This window comes from Haliotis rubra, unplaced genomic scaffold, assembly GCF_003918875.1.
Source record: "Haliotis rubra isolate DU_JTF1 unplaced genomic scaffold, ASM391887v1 Scf348, whole genome shotgun sequence".
NCBI lineage: Eukaryota > Metazoa > Mollusca > Gastropoda > Lepetellida > Haliotidae > Haliotis > Haliotis rubra.
In genome coordinates this window covers 569,937-591,618 of record NW_025767022.1, presented here as the reverse complement: position 1 = coordinate 591,618, position 21,682 = coordinate 569,937, and the positions used below count along the sequence as shown (strand labels likewise).

Here is a 21,682-nt window from a genome sequence, read left to right as displayed (position 1 = left end):
GATTCCCTGTAGCTATACCAGCAGGAGTATAGGGATTCTCTGTAACTATACAATGATTCCCTGTAGCTATACCAGCAGGAGTATAGGGATTCTCTGTAACTATACAATGATTCCCTGTAGCTATACCAGCAGGAGTATAGGGATTCTCTGTAACTATACAGTGATTCCCAGTAGGTATACCAGCAGGAGTATAGGGATTCTCTGTAACTATACAGTGATTCCCTGTAGCTATACCAGCAGGAGTATAGGGATTCTCTGTAACTATACAATGATTCCCTGTAGCTATACCAGCAGGAGTATAGGGATTCTCTGTAACTATACAATGATTCCCTGTAGCTATACCAGCAGGAGTATAGGGATTCTCTGTAACTATACAGTGATTCCCAGTAGGTATACCAGCAGGAGTATAGGGATTCTCTGTAACTATACAATGATTCCCTGTAGCTATACCAGCAGGAGTATAGGGATTCTCTGTAACTATACAGTAGCTATACCAGGAGGAGTATAGGGATTCTCTGTAACTATACAGTGATTCCCTGTAGCTATACCAGCAGGAGTATAGGGATTCTCTGTAACTATACAGTGATTCCCTTTAGCTATACCAGCAGGAGTATAGGGATTCTCTGTAACTATACAGTGATTCCCTGTAGCTATACCAGCAGGAGTATAGGGATTCTCTGTAACTATACAGTGATTCCCTGTAGCTATACCAGGAGGAGTATAGGGATTCTCTGTAACTATACAGTGATTTCCTTCAAAGCTTGTGACTCTCGTGAACTCTGATGGTAAGGGAAACAACTATACCGAACCACGGGTCGTCTAATGGCAGAACATAACGATCTCAACAGCTTCATTTTCCTTGATTACACCGACGGTGAACCGTCATCGTTACTCACACAAATATGATCTACTTGACAAAGACGCACATTTCCCTTTAAACCTCACTCACATGTCTCCAAGACAATGTCTGTTGTGGACACCATGACAAGTGACGCCTGATATAAAAAAAAGCTTTCCTACAAATATTCGCCAACCATCAAATGTCAGCGCCACCTGGTAATGTATTGACTAGGTGGTGCAGACAAGACAGTAAAAACACGGTTACGTTTGTTGCAATATGCAAAACCTGATTTCACTTCCCAAGCTGTTCCCTGCATCGAGGTGACGTTAACACATACCACTGACTCGCCTGCTAAATCGACAGGGAACGTGAATGAGTGGGCGGAAATAGCATTTTCGATCATAAAAAAGGTAACAGTTATGGCGCTTTAATCGCATATTTCCACTGAACCTTGCGGCGATATAACATTATTCCCCAAAATACTATTTCCGCCCCTTCTGTGTCTGTATTAGCACCTGAAACACGGTTAACTCCCATATTGTGCTGGACGTCAGTAAGGTGCCTCCAGTAGAGGGGTGAGTGTTACACGGGGGGATACAGTTATAAGTGGAATGTTCGTGCTGTGACGCTGAAGGCCGTATCTCGGCATGTCTCAATCGTTCTGTTTTGCTTTCGACTGAAAGTCTATGACTACGAAGGACAATCAAAACAAAAACTTGGTTTGATGTGTGTTGAGTGAGCTACAGGCGGCACAGTGCAGCATGACGTCAATACTTAGCAACATCGCTGTTCGTTATTTTTTTCAGACAGCGATATTAGGTATTCGTTTTGCCAGTTAAGCTTAGATACTGATATTTGTATGTCGTGATACCAGCTGAATGTGACTGATATTCACTATCTACATGTAACCTTCATGTCATGTCACTAACCCATGTCACATGTCCATCCATTAGTTGTTGGGCGCGGGATTAGTTAAAACATGTGATGTCCCAGTATGTCTTAAAGATGTTGAGCAGCATTTGCTTGATGACGACATTTTGAATAAAGCGACAAAACCCCTTTCACTTTCATAAAAGAAATCTCTACCAAAAGCAGAGTTGATTGTACAATTGTGCACTATATACATGTACTACATCGACACAACTTGCCCTTACGTCAAACGTTTCTACATTGTATCAAATAATAAATAATGATAATAGTCCATTTACATTGTATCAAATAATAAATAATGATAATAGTCCATCTACATTGTATCAAATAATAAATAATGATAATAGTCCATTTACATTGTATCAAATAATAAATAATGATAATAGTCCATTTACATTGTATCAAATAATAAATAATGATAATAGTCCATGTACATTGTATCAAATAATAAATAATGATAATAGTCCATTTACATTGTATCAAATAATAAATAATGATAATAGTCCATTTACATTGTATCAAATAATAAATAATGATAATAGTCCATTTACATTGTATCAAATAATAAATAATGATAATAGTCCATTTACATTGTATCAAATAATAAATAATGATAATAGTCCATTTACATTGTATGAAATAATAAATAATGATAATAGTCCATTTACATTGTATCAAATAATAAATAATGATAATAGTCCATTTACATTGTATCAAATACTAAATAATGATAATAGTCCATCTACATTGTATCAAATACTAAATAATGATAATAGTCCATCTACATTGTATCAAATAATAAATAATGATAATAGTCCATTTACATTGTATCAAATAATAAATAATGATAATAGTCCATCTACATTGTATCAAATAATAAATAATGATAATAGTCCATCTACATTGTATCAAATAATAAATAATGATAATAGTCCATCTACATTGTATCAAATAATAAATAATGATAATAGTCCATTTACATTGTATCAAATACTAAATAATGATAATAGTCCATTTACATTGTATCAAATAATAAATAATGATAATAGTCCATTTACATTGTATCAAATACTAAATAATGATAATAGTCCATTTACATTGTATCAAATACTAAATAATGATAATAGTCCATTTACATTGTATCAAATAATAAATAATGATAATAGTCCATTTACATTGTATCAAATAATAAATAATGATAATAGTCCATTTACATTGTATCAAATAATAAATAATGATAATAGTCCATCTACATTGTATCAAATACTAAATAATGATAATAGTCCATTTACATTGTATCAAATACTAAATAATGATAATAGTCCATTTACATTGTATCAAATAATAAATAATGATAATAGTCCATTTACATTGTATCAAATAATAAATAATGATAATAGTCCATGTACATTGTATCAAATAATAAATAATGATAATAGTCCATCTACATTGTATCAAATACTAAATAATGATAATAGTCCATCTACATTGTATCAAATAATAAATAATGATAATAGTCCATCTACATTGTATCAAATACTAAATAATGATAATAGTCCATTTACATTGTATCAAATAATAAATAATGATAATAGTCCATCTACATTGTATCAAATACTAAATAATGATAATAGTCCATTTACATTGTATCAAATAATAAATAATGATAATAGTCCATCTACATTGTATCAAATACTAAATAATGATAATAGTCCATCTACATTGTATCAAATAATAAATAATGATAATAGTCCATCTACATTGTATCAAATACTAAATAATGATAATAGTCCATTTACATTGTATCAAATAATAAATAATGATAATAGTCCATCTACATTGTATCAAATAATAAATAATGATAATAGTCCATTTACATTGTATCAAATAATAAATAATGATAATAGTCCATTTACATTGTATCAAATACTAAATAATGATAATAGTCCATTTACATTGTATCAAATAATAAATAAATAATGATAATAGTCCATTTACATTGTATCAAATAATAAATAATGATAATAGTCCATCTACATTGTATCAAATACTAAATAATGATAATAGTCCATTTACATTGTATCAAATAATAAATAATGATAATAGTCCATTTACATTGTATCAAATACTAAATAATGATAATAGTCCATCTACATTGTATCAAATAATAAATAATGATAATAGTCCATACATTGTACATTGTAATAGTCCATCTAAATCAAATACTAAATAATGATAATAGTCCATCTACATTGTATCAAATAATAAATAATGATAATAGTCCATCTACATTGTATCAAATAATAAATAATGATAATAGTCCATTTAGCATGCTGGAAGCGCCCAAACATTCTGATTATTACCCCGGAAGACCCAAGCTGCTTGTGGGGTGCTAGAAGGTTAGTGGTTACATGCCTTATCCCACCGGGTACCCATTTTTTGCTTGCCTAAGGTGAGACCACATGTCGCATGTGCTTCGTTGTGGGGCAGGACTGGAAACTATCGGGAGTCAACCTCTATGCACAGTACCACACGACACCATATTTCTATTTCATCTAATACGTCCAGTTTTGAATTCCTATCCTTGATCAGAAATCATTTTAAAAAGGTCCCAAAACATCCTCGTGAAGATTAATAAGACTGTTTCAGACAACAAGAAGTGTTTCCAAGTTTGCTGAACTGAATTAAACTCAAGTACACAAACACTGAACGTGAAAAAAATGTCAATGTTAATTTATTACCTTCAGATCTTCCATTCCTTACACAGCTATCACAAATTATTAAGACAGATACCATTCTCTATTCAAAAACGCCATTTTGTCAAAGAAGGTGCATGGGAAAGTTGATTTCATTACTGCTTTCAAAGGATATCAGGAATATGTTAAGATATAAAAAAAATTAATGTGATCAATGTTCATCGCCATTTTGCCTTTCAGGTCCATTGCAATCCATTTCTGAAGCTTATCGACCCTGGTTATTCTCTGGTGTTGTACCATGTCACTCTCTCTTGTCATATTATCTACGGCCTTTAAATATATTAAAAGACCAAACCTTCCCACGTCCATAAAACTCCTCTACTAAAAGCAGAGTCACATGTACAATTCTGATTATATCATGAGCATGTGTTAGTATGCTTTACGCCGCGTCTGGACCAGACAACCCAGTGACTGACATAATTCTTCGTTCATTCTTTACTTATAAGTAGCTGAATAATTCACACAGTAGACCTAATTCAAAATTAATATATTGTAATAAGTTTCATCAAAAACAGTAAAGATGATAATTATGGTGTCACAGGACTATCGATCGCTTGATGACGTTTTACAGGCTGTCGTCCTATGGTACTGTTATGTGTTTTGAGTGGCGGGTGGTTTCAGTGGGGCAGGACATGCTCGCCTACCTGATAATGTGCTTGAGTGTATTGAAACAGATTACTGCACCCGTGCCTGTCATACACCATTTACGTTCCATCTCGCCACGAACCGTATATAAGCTTACTTAGTAGGCCGTGACAGCAGAGTGTCCTAAGTGACACAGATACGGTTTCCAAACCCGCGAGGACGGGAACAATTCAAACAAACGAAAGGATTTATTTGACGGTGAGCGGATCCTGGCACAAGCAACGTACGTAATCTTTCCCACCGAACTAAGACCTCTGACCACTGATTCATCCAAGACAAGACGCATGTTAGGTATTGATATATTCGGCAAGTAATTGAGGTTTACTCACATACCAACTGCGATGTACAGATTGTACCTCGCTTGTCGACGGCACTTGTCCCCGAAAATGCCATTAAAATGCCATTATCACTACCAGTTGGTATTTCGCGAAAGGCGTCCGTAACACACTAATGGCATTAAAGCCAGTGTGACGGAGTACACATGTTCATTATCGCCAACGTTACCAGCTGTGCAATCAGACACTAAGTAGGAAAATGTATTAAGTCGATTTGAAATAACGTATCTTTATGTTTTGTTCGATTCCTTAGCTTTTCGCATTTAAATATTTTCAATAAGTCACTTGTTATGACGTCATTATATGGACGCACATTACTGTGATATGTCTGCTAATCTCTAACTTAATGTGCACATTTAGTGGGACGTGTCTCTGTTTTAACCCTTTCACTTCCAATGTATTAGTCAATAACACGTATGTCCAAGTATTACCCACTTACTTCACCATGTTACTTCAAGAATAAGCACAATTATGGTAACTTGTATCATCCTCGCAAACTTACATACACAAATAAAGGGATATGTCTCCTTATAACCCACTTACTACAATTATAATACACAATTAAAGTGATTTTTCTCGTATCACCCACTTACTTCAAGTACAAGACACTGTGACAGTTAAAGGGATATGTCTCGATTCACCCACTTACTTCAAGTACAAGACACTGTGACAGTTAAAGGGATATGTCTCGTATCACCCACTTACTTCAAGTACAAGACACTGTGACAGTTAGAGGGATATGTCTCGTATCACCCACTTACTTCAAGTACAAGACACTGTGACAGTTAGAGGGATATGTCTCGTATCACCCACTTACTTCAAGTACAAGACACTGTGACAGTTAAAGGGATATGTCTCGTATCACCCACTTACTTCAAGTACAAGACACTGTGACAGTTAAAGGGATATGTCTCGTATCACCCACTTACTTCAAGTACAAGACACTGTGACAGTTAAAGGGATATGTCTCGTATCACCCACTTACTTCAAGTACAAGACACTGTGACAGTTAAAGGGATATGTCTCGATTCACCCACTTACTTCAAGTACAAGACACTGTGACAGTTAAAGGGATATGTCTCGTATCACCCACTTACTTCAAGTACAAGACACTGTGACAGTTAGAGGGATATGTCTCGTATCACCCACTTACTTCAAGTACAAGACACTGTGACAGTTAAAGGGATATGTCTCGTATCACCCACTTACTTCAAGTACAAGACACTGTGACAGTTAAAGGGATATGTCTCGTATCACCCATTTAATTTCTGCAAGTATAATACACAATTAAAGGGGCTGTGCCTCTGTATAACCCACTTACTTCAAGTATAATACACAATTAAAGGGTGTGTGCCATAGTTTAACCAACTTACTTCAAGTATAATACACAATTAAAGGGGGTGTGCCTTAGTTTAACCCACTTACTTCAAGTATAATACACAATTAAAAGGGATATGTCTCCGAAGAAACCACTTACTACAAGTATAATACACAATTCGTCCACATGTCGTCGACTGTAACATACAGTGATTATACAATCTATGCATCAATGACACGCAGCAATCCATGTTTGAAATGTATCTCTGCATGTATTTTCTATTTTCCCACGTATATCAAAATGAAAATTGTTTCTGGTTTGAATAAAATCAGTAAATGCCCTACTGTACCACTGGAATTTTCTTCTGGTTGTGACACGATTGCTAATGGGCCACTGTCGAGTAATACCGCCCTGCTAACGAGTTGCAATTTCAGCTCGTTCTTAATAAGTGGCAGAGGACCAAATGTGGCCATGGCCACAGACATGGCAACACCGGAAGTAGGACCCAGACGACCCCAGACTCCACCACAGAACGGGGTGGCCCTGGCGAGCAGCTTGAGGATCCCACAAACCAATGCCCCCGGTACCAACACCACAGGTACTCGGCCTCCAGTCGCTATCTGTGGCGCCCTAGTTCCTACACGACCCACCTCGTAGTAAAGCACATCTTAGTTCAACGTGGTGGAAGGCCTAGGAAGCGTCACGACGGCCGTCATTGTTGATCACAGAAGAAAACGACGATAATCAGAAGCCCGGACAATCCGATCATGGTCATCAACAAGTGAGCTAATTCCCAAATACTCCCCAATACTCCCCAATACTCGCGGTTTAACACCGATGCTTCTAGAAGAACACAATATGCTTCGAATCAGGTATACCTAACACAAGCACTTCACACAAGACAGTCCTACATGCCACAGGCACTTCACACAAGACATTCCTTCATGCCACAGGTACTTCTCACAAGACAGTCCTACATGCCACAGGTACTTCACACAAGACAGTCTTACATGCCACAGGAACTTTACACAAGACAGTCCTCCATGCCACAGGCACTTCACACAATACAGTCCTACATGCCACAGGCACTTCACACAAGACAGTCCTCCATGTCACAGGCACTAAACACAAGGCCGTCCTACATGCCACAGGCACTTCACACAAGACAGTCCTACATGCCACAGGCAATACACACAAGACAGTCCCACATGCCACTGAACACAAGACAGTCATGAGACTTTTTTAGGCTCTTCGATTTCGTAGAGGACGGAAATAGGCCTTGTCTGGTGTTTGTGCCTAACTTGTGTCAAATATAGCCTAGTAAAAAGTTGTCGGTGTGACGGCAATTTGCTATTTGTAATGGTTGCGTACGTGATAGACACATTGTGTGAACCTTTATGCAAAAGTAGTAAATGGAATATATATGGCACGGATATTATCTCAGGGTATATAGTAAAATGCATTTGTCTCACTTACAGACTTCCCATTGCTTGTAAACCAGCATAGTGATAGTGTTTCGTATGATAGAATTTCTGTAAAGATAATGAGCTTTCTGAGTTAATGTACGACATCCCTGCTCAGAACTACTTTTCTAAGAGATTATCAACAACATCAGTTTATTCAGATGAAATTACTGGGACCAGTGTATTGCAGTGAACACACAATGACGGTAAAAATAGCGTCAAGCAGTCTCTATTGTACTGGCATAAGACCAAACTCATGACAGCTCATCGACTGGAACTTGTAGTCAAAATGGTAGTTTTATGTTCAGTAATAGGTCTCCCGCTCAAGGGACAACTAGCTTGATTCTCCCTAACTCAAATTTGCGGTTGAATCAGCTCCGTGCGTAAGCCGAGTGAATGTGTGTAAACAACGGAATGAGGTTATTTGCCAAAGTCTTTATAGTAATTTGGGGTACATATTTTATTAAGCGCCGTGTGTGATGGCTGATTTGAGCCTATCGATCCCGAATTACAGTCATCAGGCCATAACTAACCACTGTATTCTTCAAGCAGGGACCGAGGGAGAAGGTGGCGAGGTATATAGGTACTGACAGGGCTGGCGAGAATGTCGGCTGAAGGGCGGTCAGAAAGGTCGGGTCGAGCGTGGAGAGGTCACTTAATGTAAAGCATTCCTACGTCACATGTACTGACATGGTCATCTCCGTCTTCATCAACTCCATCACAACAACATGCAAGTTGGCACACACCGTCGTATGTGTCAATATGGTCTGAAGAGGTTTTTCATCAATGAAACTGACGTTCGGTGTTAAATGAACAATGGCCAATATAATCAGGAACGACTTATGAACACAACGATTCAAATCATCAAAGAAGGTTTTGGACGAGGCGTGACCTTTGTCTGATCGTAATTGTTGTCATTTGCGGGAGGACATGAAAGGCCTGTGTTTTAACGTATCTCAGTGCTACAATGTTTAGGCGAAATGTAAGATCCTATATCTCAGCTCAGTCTGGTACCACATGGATGCCCCATTATGGACGTAGATTCGTAGAAATAAAAGCAAGATATTTTATGGATGACAACGTCATTATTATATTATGATGTGACGTCCTTCCTGGACACGGTATAAGAATCCTCACCGAAACGTAGCATCATAATATCAGTATCAATTGATATCCTCTCCGTTATTGATATGGGCACAACCACACCTCTCTTAAACGCCTTCAAGTCAAAACGCAACGTCAAACACAACGCATCCCCATTACGTGCCTTACTGTGCTGTAGGCGTTCTTGGGGATACAGTAAAAATCTGGTACTACAGTGCTGGAGGCGTCGTAAGGGATACAGTAAACATCTGGTACCACAGTGCTGGAGGCGTCGTAAGGGATACAGGAAAGATCTGGTACTACAGTGCTGGAGGCGTTGTTATGGATACAGTAAAAATCTGGTACTACTGCTGGAGTCGTTGTTAGGGATACAGTAAAAATCTGGTACTACAGTTCTGGAGTCGTTGTTAGGGATACAGTAAAAATCTGGTACTACAGTGCTGGAGGCGGTGATAGGGATACAGTAAACATCTGGTACTACAGTGCTGGAGGCGTCGTAAGGGATACAGTAAACATCTGGTACTACAGTGCTGGAGGCGTCGTAAGGGATACAGGAAAGATCTGGTACCACAGTGCTGGAGGCGTTGTTAGGGATACAGTAGAAATCTGGTACTACAGTGCTGGAGGCGGTGATAGGGATACAGTAAAAATCTGGTACTACAGTGCTGGAGGCGTCGTAAGGGATACAGTAAACATCTGGTACCACAGTGCTGGAGGCGTTGTTAGGGATACAGTAGAAATCTGGTACTACAGTGCTGGAGGCGGTGATAGGGATACAGTAAACATCTGGTACCACAGTGCTGGAGGCGTCGTAAGGGATACAGTAAACATCTGGTACCACAGTGCTGGAGGCGTCGTAAGGGATACAGTAAACATCTGGTACTACAGTGCTGGAGGCGTCGTAAGGGATACAGTAAAAATCTGGTACCACAGTGCTGGAGGCGTTGTTAGGGATACAGTAGAAATCTGGTACTACAGTTCTGGAGTCGTTGTTAGGGATACAGTAAAAATCTGGTACTACAGTGCTGGAGGCGTTGTTAGGGATACAGTAAACATCTGGTACTACAGTGCTGGAGGCGTTGTTAGGGATACAGTAAAAATCTGGTACTACAGTGCTGGAGGCGTTGTTAGGGATACAGTAGAAATCTGGTACTACAGTTCTGGAGTCGTTGTTAGGGATACAGTAAAAATCTGGTACTACAGTGCTGGAGGCGTTCTTGGGGATACAGTAAAAATCTGGTACTACAGTGCTGGAGGCGTTCTTAGGGATACAGTAAAAATCTGGTACCACAGTGCTGGAGGCGTTGTTAGGGATACAGTAAAAATCTGGTACTACAGTGCTGGAGGCGGTGATAGGGATACAGTAAAAATCTGGTACTACAGTGCTGGAGGCGTTGTTAGGGATACAGTAAAAATCTGGTACTACAGTGCTGGAGGCGTTCTTAGGGATACAGTAAAAATCTGGTACTACAGTGCTGGAGGCGTTCTTAGGGATACAGTAAAAATCTGGTACTACAGTGCTGGAGGCGTTCTTAGGGGTACAGTAAAAATCTGGTACTACAGTGCTGGAGGCGGTGTTAGGGATACAGTAAAAATCTGGTACTACAGTACTGGAGGCGGTGATAGGGATACAGTAAAAATCTGGTACTACAGTGCTGGAGGCGTTGTTAGGGGTACAGTAAAAATCTGGTTCTATAGTGCTGGAGGCGTTGTTAGGGATAACGTCAGAATGTTGTCTTGGTAGGAATAATGTTATATGTGGCCTTACACTGTTGCATGCTGGGTTAGGGATACTGTGAAATCTGGCCTTACGGTGCTGCAAGCGTTGTTATTGACACAGCGAAACTTATCCCAGGTAGGCCTTTACACAAATGACTAAATATGAACTGAACACGCCACATGCACACATCACGTGTCATCTACTTGTATTTCCTGGCGCTTGAAGGGTATTTGGTATTTTTTGCGGCTTCATCGTTCAGTTTCATGTGTAACGGAAACTGTAACGTCGTTTTTACACGTGTACGAGTGAAAGTAGTCCCTCCTCTTGTTTTAGCAATTGAACAAATGTGTTAGCCATTTTGGAAGAGTCGATGATGTTCGTGCAATGGAAGGGACGTAACTCTAGCTGAAAGCGTAATGTGTGTTATCCATCTAACATGTACTATTGAACAAGATCGAATCTTCATAAACATGTTCCACCCAGGTATTCCAAATTTCTGCTTATATCAGTTTTACAGTCTTTCGTTCGTCTGAAATAAATAAATAATTGTTACTTATTTGACTTAATAGTATTGCTAAAAATATTCAACATCTGTAATGCTCCAGACACATTTCTCTGGAGGTCATGCTACTCCGTGTATTGAAATCCACATGCATCACCGAGTAGGACAACTTGCTGTGTGGCCCAGCACAAGAGAGAATACTGCAGCAGATGTGGGTATTATAGTGAAACATTTGTATTCCCAACACTGGACAGTCTGATGTTGTCATCTGTCAAACGTGTGTCACACGCTGTACTGTCAAGGTACTGGGGTCAGTGTGTATATGTCCAACCATCGTAGACCTAATAATATTTCTACATCTTGCTTGTGATACAATGACTATCTACTATGCATGGCTGACCCCACTGTTTATGTTTACTATGCCTAGCAACAGCGTATTTATTTATTTAAGTTACGCTTCAGCGGTGTAATTCGCTTTTCGGGCTTCAGAAACTTATGATTCTGTGTTCGTATCTTGATTCGACCCGACCATGTTTCAATGTTTATTACCGTCATCCCAGTGGTCCTTCACGGCGACGGTGTGTATATAATCGAGGAGCATTCCTCCCACACAAACATTTCGCATTGTGATACAACTATTTAACTCTTTAAAACGGCGTAAAACCAAATTCACTCGCTACCTGACTTCCACAGCTACAGCTGCTGCTTCTACTACCACTACTGTTCACAGCTACAGCTGCTGCTTCTACTACTACTACTGTCCACAGCTACAGCTGCTGCTTCTACTACCACTACTGTCCACTGCTACAGCTGCTGCTTCTACTACCACTACTGTCCACAGCTACAGCTGCTGCTTCTACTACCACTACCGTCCACAGCTACAACTGCTGCTTCTACTACCACTACTGTCCACAGCTACAGCTGCTGCTTCTACTACCACTACCGTCCACAGCTACAACTGCTGCTTCTACTACCACTACTGTCCACAGCTACAGCTGCTGCTTCTACTACCACTACCGTCCACAGCTACAACTGCTGCTTCTACTACCACTAAAGTCCACAGCTACAGCTGCTGCCTCTACTACCACTACTGTTCACAGCTACAGCTGCTGCTTCTACTACTACTACTGTCCACAGCTACAGCTGCTGCTTCTACTACCACTACTGTCCACTGCTACAGCTGCTGCTTCTACTACCACTACTGTCCACAGCTACAACTGCTGCTTCTACTACCACTAAAGTCCACAGCTACAACTGCTGCTTCTACTACCACTACTGTCCACAGCTACAGCTGCTGCTTCTACTACCACTACTGTCCACAGCTACAGCTGCTGCTTCTACTACCACTACTGTCCACAGCTACAGCTGCTGCTTCTACTACCACTAAAGTCCACAGCTACAGCTGCTGCCTCTACTACCACTACTGTCACACAGCTCACCACTACTGTCCAACTGCTGCTTCTACTACCACTACTGTCCACAGCTACAGCTGCTGCTTCTACTACCACTACTGTCCACAGCTACAGCTGCTGCTTCTACTACCACTACTGTCCACAGGCTGCTGCTTCTACTACCACTACTGTCCACAGCTACAGCTGCTGCTTCTACTACCACTACTGTCCACAGCTACAGCTGCTGCTTCTACCACTACCACTACTGTCTACTACAGCTACAGCTGCTGCTTCTACTACCACTACTGTCCACAGCTACAGCTGCTGCTTCTACTACCACTACTGTCCACAGCTACAGCTGCTGCTTCTACTACCACTACTGTCCACAGCTACAGCTGCTGCTTCTACTACCACTACTGTCCACAGCTACAGCTGCTGCTTCTACTACCACTGTCCACTGCTACAGCTGCTGCTTCTACTACCACACTACTGTCCACAGCTTCAGTTGCTGCTTCTACTACCACTACTGTCCACAGCTACAGCTGCTGCTTCTACTACCACCACTGTCCACATGTCCACAGCTACAGCTGCTGCTTCTACTACCACTACTGTCCACAGCTACAGCTGCTGCTTCTACTACCACTACTGTCCACAGCTACAGCTGCTGCTTCTACTACCACTACTGTCCACAGCTACAGCTGCTGCTTCTACTACCACTACTGTCCACAGCTACAGCTGCTGCTACTACCACTACCGTCCACGCCACAGCTACAGCTGCTGCTTCTACTACCACTACTGTCCACAGCTACAGCTGCTGCTTCTACTACCACTACTGTCCACAGCTACAGCTGCTGCTTCTACTACCACTACTGTCCACAGCTACAGCTGCTGCTTCTACTACCACTACTGTCCACAGCTACAGCTGCTGCTTCTACTACCACACCACAGCCACAGCTGCTGCTTCTTCTACTACCACTACTGTCCACAGCTACAGCTGCTGCTTCTACTACCACTACTGTCCACAGCTACAGCTGCTGCTTCTACTACCACTACTGTCCACTGCTACAGCTGCTGCTTCTACTACCACTACTGTCCACTGCTACAGCTGCTGCTTCTACTACCACTACTGTCCACAGCTACAGCTGCTGCTTCTACTACCACTACTGTCCACAGCTGTACAGTAGATGAGGACTGGGAGTAGGCCTTGGAAGAACCTTGCTGCAACAAAATATAATAAATATAACATATTAAAATCAATATAATTCATATACGAAAAGTATCACAATGGAATTTCGAAACCACTGAGCGTGATATCTTGATGAAATACTGGGAGGTATTTTCGATGTATATTTTCAGAAACATCATACAGCACTGCTAACAAGAGTTTTGCTAAACGTTGAGTACAAAGGGGGGTCTTCAAGGTGTCAAGATAGATAACCATTTCGGTTGGCATGGTAACAGGTAAAAACAACACTTGTTATTTGAGACATACGCAGTGACCCGTCCCGTGACTCGGGAGTGAAGTCGAGTGAGGGTATTCTGTCTTTCTTCACACAACGTTCCAGTCTGGCAAACACCGACACTTGATGACGAAGCTGCGTCAGAGAACCTGTATGAACTGCAGCCGTCAACAACGTTCTACATTAAAGCATGTAATCATGAGGTAAGTGCTTTGTACTTGGCAGTTCTCGTGTCTGCATCTTCCTATTGTGTGTGCTCACCAGCTGCGTGAAGTCACAGACAAGATCCACGGGCACGAGCTTGAGGGCAGGTTCGTTTTACATGCTGTAATTACATTGAAAGTTAGCAATCTGAATTGGATCAAAACAGAAAGAATAGTATTTTATAAGATGCGGTATCCTTAGTGACACGAATGTGTTTGCATGTGCCATGTTTCTTTTTAAAGCAACCCGTGAAGGTCCGGGTGGGGTGAACCTTCAATAACCCGTGCTTGTCTCCCGTGAAGGTCCGGGTTAGAATGAACCTTCAGTAACCCATGCTTGTCGTAAGAGGCGACTAACAGGATCGGGTGGTCAGGCTAGCTGGCTTGGGTGACACATGTCATCGGTTCCCAATTGCGCAGATCGATGCTCATGCTGTTGATCACTGGATTGTGTGGTCCAGACTCGATTATTTACAGAGCGCCGCCATATAGCTGGAATATTGCTGTGTGCGGCTAAAACTAAACTCACTCACTCACCCTTTTTAAAGCAAGGGAACAAATCTGTGCACGTCACACAATGGTGTATGCCCATCCACGTCACGTGACATTGGCACATACTAGTATCTGAATTAACAAGGACTCAATAACATCATCATTGTCACCTTGCCTTGTGGATAGAGCACCTTGCCGATATGTGACCACATCTAGGCTAGTGGATAGAGCACCTTGCCGATATGTGACCACATCTAGGCTAGTGGATAGAGCACCTTCCCGATATGTGACCACATCTAGGCTAGTGGATAGAGCACCTTGCCGATATGTGACCACATCTAGGCTAGTGGATAGAGCACCTTCCCGATATGTGACCACATCTAGGCTAGTGGATAGAGCACCTTGCCGATATGTGACCACATCTAGGCTAGTGGATAGAGCACCTTGCCGATATGTGACCACATCTAGGCTAGTGGATAGAGCACCTTGCCGATATGTGACCACATCTAGGCTAGTGGATAGAGCACCTTCCCGATATGTGACCACCTCTAGGCTAGTGGATAGAGCACCTTCCCGATATGTGACCACCTCTAGGCTAGTGGATAGAGCACCTTCCCGATATGTGACCACATCTAGGCTAGTGGATAGAGCACCTTGCCGATATGTGACCACATCTAGGCTAGTGGATAGAGCACCTTGCCGATATGTGACCACCTCTAGGCTAGTGGATGGAGCACCTTCCCGATATGTGACCATCTCTATACGAGTGGATAGACCCGATTTCACCTGACCTCTCGATATGACCAGCAGTGCCGGACATCCGTAGATCTGAACCCATGACCTCAAACGATGTCAATAACTCAGCCTCGTGTAGTGTGTTGTGTTAGTTCATAAGCACCTAGCAAGAACAAAACCACATTTTATTCAGGACATACATGCATAAACAACATTCTACTGAATGGCCCTCTGGGTTGGCTGCTGAATGTAGCTTCAACAAGTGATTGAGGAAAGTCGTTGTTGTGTGTCATTTCGATGACGCCCTAGTATCAGCATGACAACGCCATGTGGGATGACATAAGTTGAATGTAGTGAAACCCACTTGACAGCTCGGCATGTTTATCACGCCAGGGTGACCCAGCCAGAACACCGTGTAGTCGCCGACTCACAGCGGAGGGGGATCATAATCGTTAACCCATAGAAGCGTCCATTCAAGACACATTATTCCGTTGGTCTGTCGTCTGTCAATTTGACCTCACGTGCAGAGGTTGTGATCGAGAGAGGCGACCGTTAATGTTCGAATATCATTACACTCAAAACGGTAACAATTTGGACATCATGCAGTCTAGACACATCACAGCCTATGAATCCGACACTTGGCATACGGTAGTCTAATGCTTAGTCTCTGAATATATATTATTTTGATAGTACCAAACAAGCCCGCATTTAAATTGAATAGGAGCCCCAGGGAGACCAGAGATTCAGAACCTGAGGAAGTCTAGACTTGCTTTATTTGGGGCTTTAGCACTGTAGACAGGGCTTGGCAGTAGGGACAATAATGTGGTTCAGGGACTGTGAGACAGACTAGGCATACGGTAAACATGTGAGCAAGTTCCCCGAGTTTCATCATGACTATAAGCCCGGAAGTATTTATCAGTTACGCTGAGTTAACTACAAAATATATATTTGAGACATTAAAACTTAACTCTCAACATTCGTAACTGATGACTCGACTCAGGTGCAGCCTGGCTAATGAGTGCAATACAATTCATGGTTTTAAATTAACTTTCATGGTGGCATAAATAGCAAAACAGTTACTGTTACGTGCAACTGAAAACCTAGCTTCAAACTTGGATAAATGTGTGTACACACGATAGGACCGACTTGGTGTGGCGTGTCAGGTTAAATGAGTTCCGACGGGTCAGCAGATGGTCTGTGTGTCATGACATGGGTTGTAATTGTTAAACTATACCAGTTATTCACGACTTAAGACTGCATTTTTGCAAAATGAGGATGGAATTTCAAACGACAGTCCATTTGATCCAAGGGGCGCTACTCCCATTTACAACACGAAGTTCAAGGTCGTGAGCGATGAATGTTGTGATCATCCGTCGACATACTGAAATACTCGGGATGCTCGAGACTGTCATCATAATGTCACGATGCTTGCACTGTTTGTTATTGTTATCAGGCCTTTCCCGATGAGGAATATCTTGCTTTAATCCTATTTACCGACACCAAGTCGAAAAATACGATTTCTTGTGCAAAAGAGTACATATTCTAAAGGCAAAATGTGTGAAAGACGGATGTATTCCCCTGGTGCCATGTCTTGTCATCACTGATTAACACTAATCCTTCCCTATAATCTTCAGCATTAGTCTGCTTCCAAACCCAAATGGAATTTGTTTCCACGAATACTCGAGGGTGCGTAATCTCTGCTCTTCAGGTTTTGTATGTGAAGCATGTAAACTATGAAATATGTCCGCTCAGTTTGCAAATTAATGTGTGCATTGAAGCCTAACTATGGACTATACAATCAGAAGTATCCTGTGAATTTTGTAATGCATGTCTTACAATACCGTATTCATTTAATTGCTATACTGTTACCTCACGTTTCTCACACTGGTTACAAGGACTGTGGACATCTGTCTGAAGCAAGAGTGAAATAAAATATACCAACATGTAACTGTTCTACCATTTACAATGAACGGAGACTTTCACCAGTCTAGGATAAATTGCGACATGCATGGTATCAGCAGTCCTGTCCCCATCGTCACATCCGCTTCTTGAGAGCACGAGGAAAGTTAAATTCAGCATCGGTTACCCACCCATGAACCAAGGCTCTAGAACAGTATGTTGTAAGCGGCGGTGACCTATTCTTGAATACTTAACAAAGACTTTGTTTTGTTTTACAGTGCAGCCTGGTCGCTCTCATCAGTGGAAGATGTTTGTTGACATGTTCAGCAGAGCGTTAGTCGTGTTGCTGGTGTCCTGGTTTACCGATGGAGGTACGTACATGGAGTGCTGTATACAACTAAGCACATTGGAATACCGTTTAAGTGTTGGCTAACCTCCAATATGAAGCTGACATGCTTTGAAATAACTAAAATACTAATCGGCGTACTCGTACAGAATATACCTGCATTTATTTACTACGTTCGTAAATGAGTGTGTTACCGTGCTTGTTTGTTTGTGTGACTACTGTGATTGATCGATTGCACATATCAAACCATACTATTATGTTCACATATTGACACCGTAATGCTGTCAACAAGAAGTAGACATGTAACACACAATATCTATCATGTACGTTCAGTGTAATTAGCGTTCAGGTGTACCTTTGTAATACCGCATTTAATCACAATAACATTCATCGTTGAACGGTTCACCGTACATACAGAACCAGACGTGTGTGCACCGACAGGGCACTTCTGTAGTTGAGCTAAGTACAGCCTTGAAGGTGCGTCTGAGACAGCATCTCAGGAAATGTAATGGCGAATTATGGGAACAACAGAAAGTGACGTCAATATCCGAAGTGTAATATCAAAATCAAAAAGTGTAATTTGTCAACCGTAAGCTTCAGTTAGACATGGGCGTGGCAGGCATAACAGACAGAACAGCTTGACAAGATCGCCTCATGACATTAATTGCACTGCGCAATGAATTCAAATGTGTCACTGTTATTAACAGAGAATTCTGTACCATTACAAATGCAGTAATTGCTGTTGGCGACGTTGCGACGATCGCTATGCAAGCGCAAATCCTCTTGGCCATGATCGGTATTGGGGCGGTATTGTCATCTTTGATAGGAAAAGTGTCACACATGACAGGCGAACTAGTTATTGTGAAAGGGTATCCGAATGGCCAGCACTATTCTTAGGTGATCTATTCGCAAGAACAATCCCCGGAAACCTTTACCTGCGAAATGACAATATTTATTAATGCCAGACCAAATTTGGTTCAGATGATCACTGCTTATCTACTATGACAAGAGTACGTAAACTACGTACACGTACCCTGACATACCCAGAGAAGACCCCTAATAGAAACGGCGCGGTTACCGATGTTCCAACGATGTTTCTTCTTAGCTTATCAATGTAAGCCCTAGAAGAGTTCAAAACATCATTCATTTTTCAATAATTTCAGTGACGTCTTATCCACAATTATCTTCCCCGTTCGATGAGTCTTCGTGTGTGGGAAGAGGACGGTCAAGTGGTCATCCCAGTGCAGGTAACAGGGAACTTCACGGACCCAGTGACACTGACCATCAACACCACGGATGTCACTGCCATCTCCCCTGGGGACTTCACTGCCCTCTCGTCACACACCGTCACTGTGACCCCTCCGGCCCGGGGGGACGCTCGTCACCATTGGGATTGTGATTGACGGGGTGAGACGAAATATACTTGTCATTATGAGATTATCTCAGTCAGGATTGGTGCAGTAGAAATGTTCCCAATATTTTACAACATTTAATGTCCAGTTAAATAAATACATAGATAATCCACAGTCCAAGAAATGATGTTTTCACAACATGTCATGAATCATACCAGTTCATATGTACAAGGTTAACAACGACGAACACTAGTTACCTAATGGTTACCGTTTCAAAAACCTCGCAGCATTGTGATTGATGGGGTGAGATACTGCAAGGGTGGCTTATTTCACGAGATGTACGCGAACATGAGGCATGTTGTTTATAACGGGTCCAGTGAGGAATATATACCTACACTTTCTTACTCCAGGACCCGGAGGGAGAGGAAACATTCAATGTAACAATTGAAGCTCCCAACCTGACCAGACTCGACCTGACTGTTTGTATTTCGGATGAGGAAATCGGCCATGACGGTAGGCACTAGGGGTTAATTATTGCCCAAAACATAATGTGATTACTTCAACTATATCAATAACATAGAAACTTTGGTTTGTGTGTATTTCGATATAAATGTACATACATACACATACTCTGGCTCCATGTGTGCAGTCATACCTCTTCATTAAACCGTGCTGTTTTAACAATACCAACACTTAAAGATAACTTTGGTTTAACGTTATTTGGCTGTTTTATAATTCAATAGCCTGCTGTCGAATACAGTTGCCACGTGTATTTAAATATTATTTCGAACTCCCTATGATGATGAGACCACAAATACCTAAAGATGGTAAACAAAATCATGTCAAACATATACATCCAGGCTTGTAAGGAGGCTGTTGTTTGTGAAGAAACGGCGAGTTGCTATCACTTCTCATTACAGACGTAATATAGAAAAAGGGCAACGAAAACTGCTGTGTGACACGAAGTACACAGCAGCATGTACGACGAAGACGTATTTCACTTTACACATAGAAATAACATACAGTTTATCAATGGATTTATTTCACTTTACTCACCAAATATAGACAATATGCACAGAATCATATATGCACTAAATGTATTTCACTTTACGAACAGAAATTGAACAATGTGCTCAACATTGTATTATGCCAAACACCATGAGTTTGTAGACGATGTGTGCAGTTAACTTTATGCGGTAAATGTGTTTGATCACAAACACGCAGAATGACTGTCACTGCAATCGGCGGGAAATGCTGTATCACCCCGACAACAACATCTACCTTCACTCGCAGTAGATTGTTGGGTGCACAAGACTTGTATTCACTGAAAACATGCACACTGAATAGAGCTGCATAGATAATCCCCTACACATGTACAGATACCGGGGCTTCACAGAGCATGACTGAATCTCAACAGTAAGTATAAAAGCGAGAAACATCCATCCGCATTCATAAGAAATCTCTGCTTAAATCAGAATCCATTGCACACAGCCACACAATGACGTAATAATTGGACTGCGCTGGTGGCGCCAGTCACAAACACATGCAACGGCAAGTGTAATGTTCTCCTGAACATAATTTATAACACTGGATTATATGGTTTCAGTCAAAAGGGATTTGCATGGGACTTAATTTTTGTCACTGGTGCGTCAAGTTTGAAAAAGTGTCTACGCATCTAAGAAATACTATCAGAAAGATAAGAGTGACACAACTTTTGATATAATTTTATATCTTTCTTTTTTAGATATATTGTTTATCAGTGTAACAGGATATCTGACGGAGATTTGCATTAGTCGTTGAGCGTCATGTGGCCATATATTTTGTCAAGATGATTGACCAATTCACAAAGCGCCTTATATCAGGTTATTTATCACGAAAAGTTAAACTCATTAATATCGCGTGAATTCGGCTCTATTCCCAAGACAATCAAGGATTGGACGAAGCATACTCGTAATCAAACGTCCACTGTCAACGTATTGCATCCCATTCTTCCTGCAGGGCAACGCCATGATACCAGTAATCCCGCCGCGCACACTTCACTGAGCTACCCCCACCCCCACCACCCGACCCCACCCCAAACAACAAACAAAAAAACAACAAACATCGCTACGGTATGGCAGCTACGGTGGGCCAGGTCACTGTCTGTTGCACCTGTCAATGAATGCATAGCCAACCTTGATCCGTCCGAAA

At 41.1% G+C, this 21,682-nt stretch overlaps 1 protein-coding gene across 1 annotated transcript in view; it reads left to right on the top strand.

Moving 5' to 3' along the window:
* Nucleotides 1-19,336: 19,336 nt before the first annotated feature.
* The window catches only part of LOC124284915, a 33,109-nt gene continuing 30,763 nt past the window's right edge, over nt 19,337-21,682 (top strand). Inside the window, exons 1-3 of the mRNA XM_046721046.1 lie at nt 19,337-19,476; nt 19,780-19,795; nt 19,903-20,005. Of these exons, the coding sequence (XP_046577002.1) occupies nt 19,337-19,476; nt 19,780-19,795; nt 19,903-20,005 (259 nt within the window). The remainder of the gene's footprint in view (nt 19,477-19,779; nt 19,796-19,902; nt 20,006-21,682) is intronic.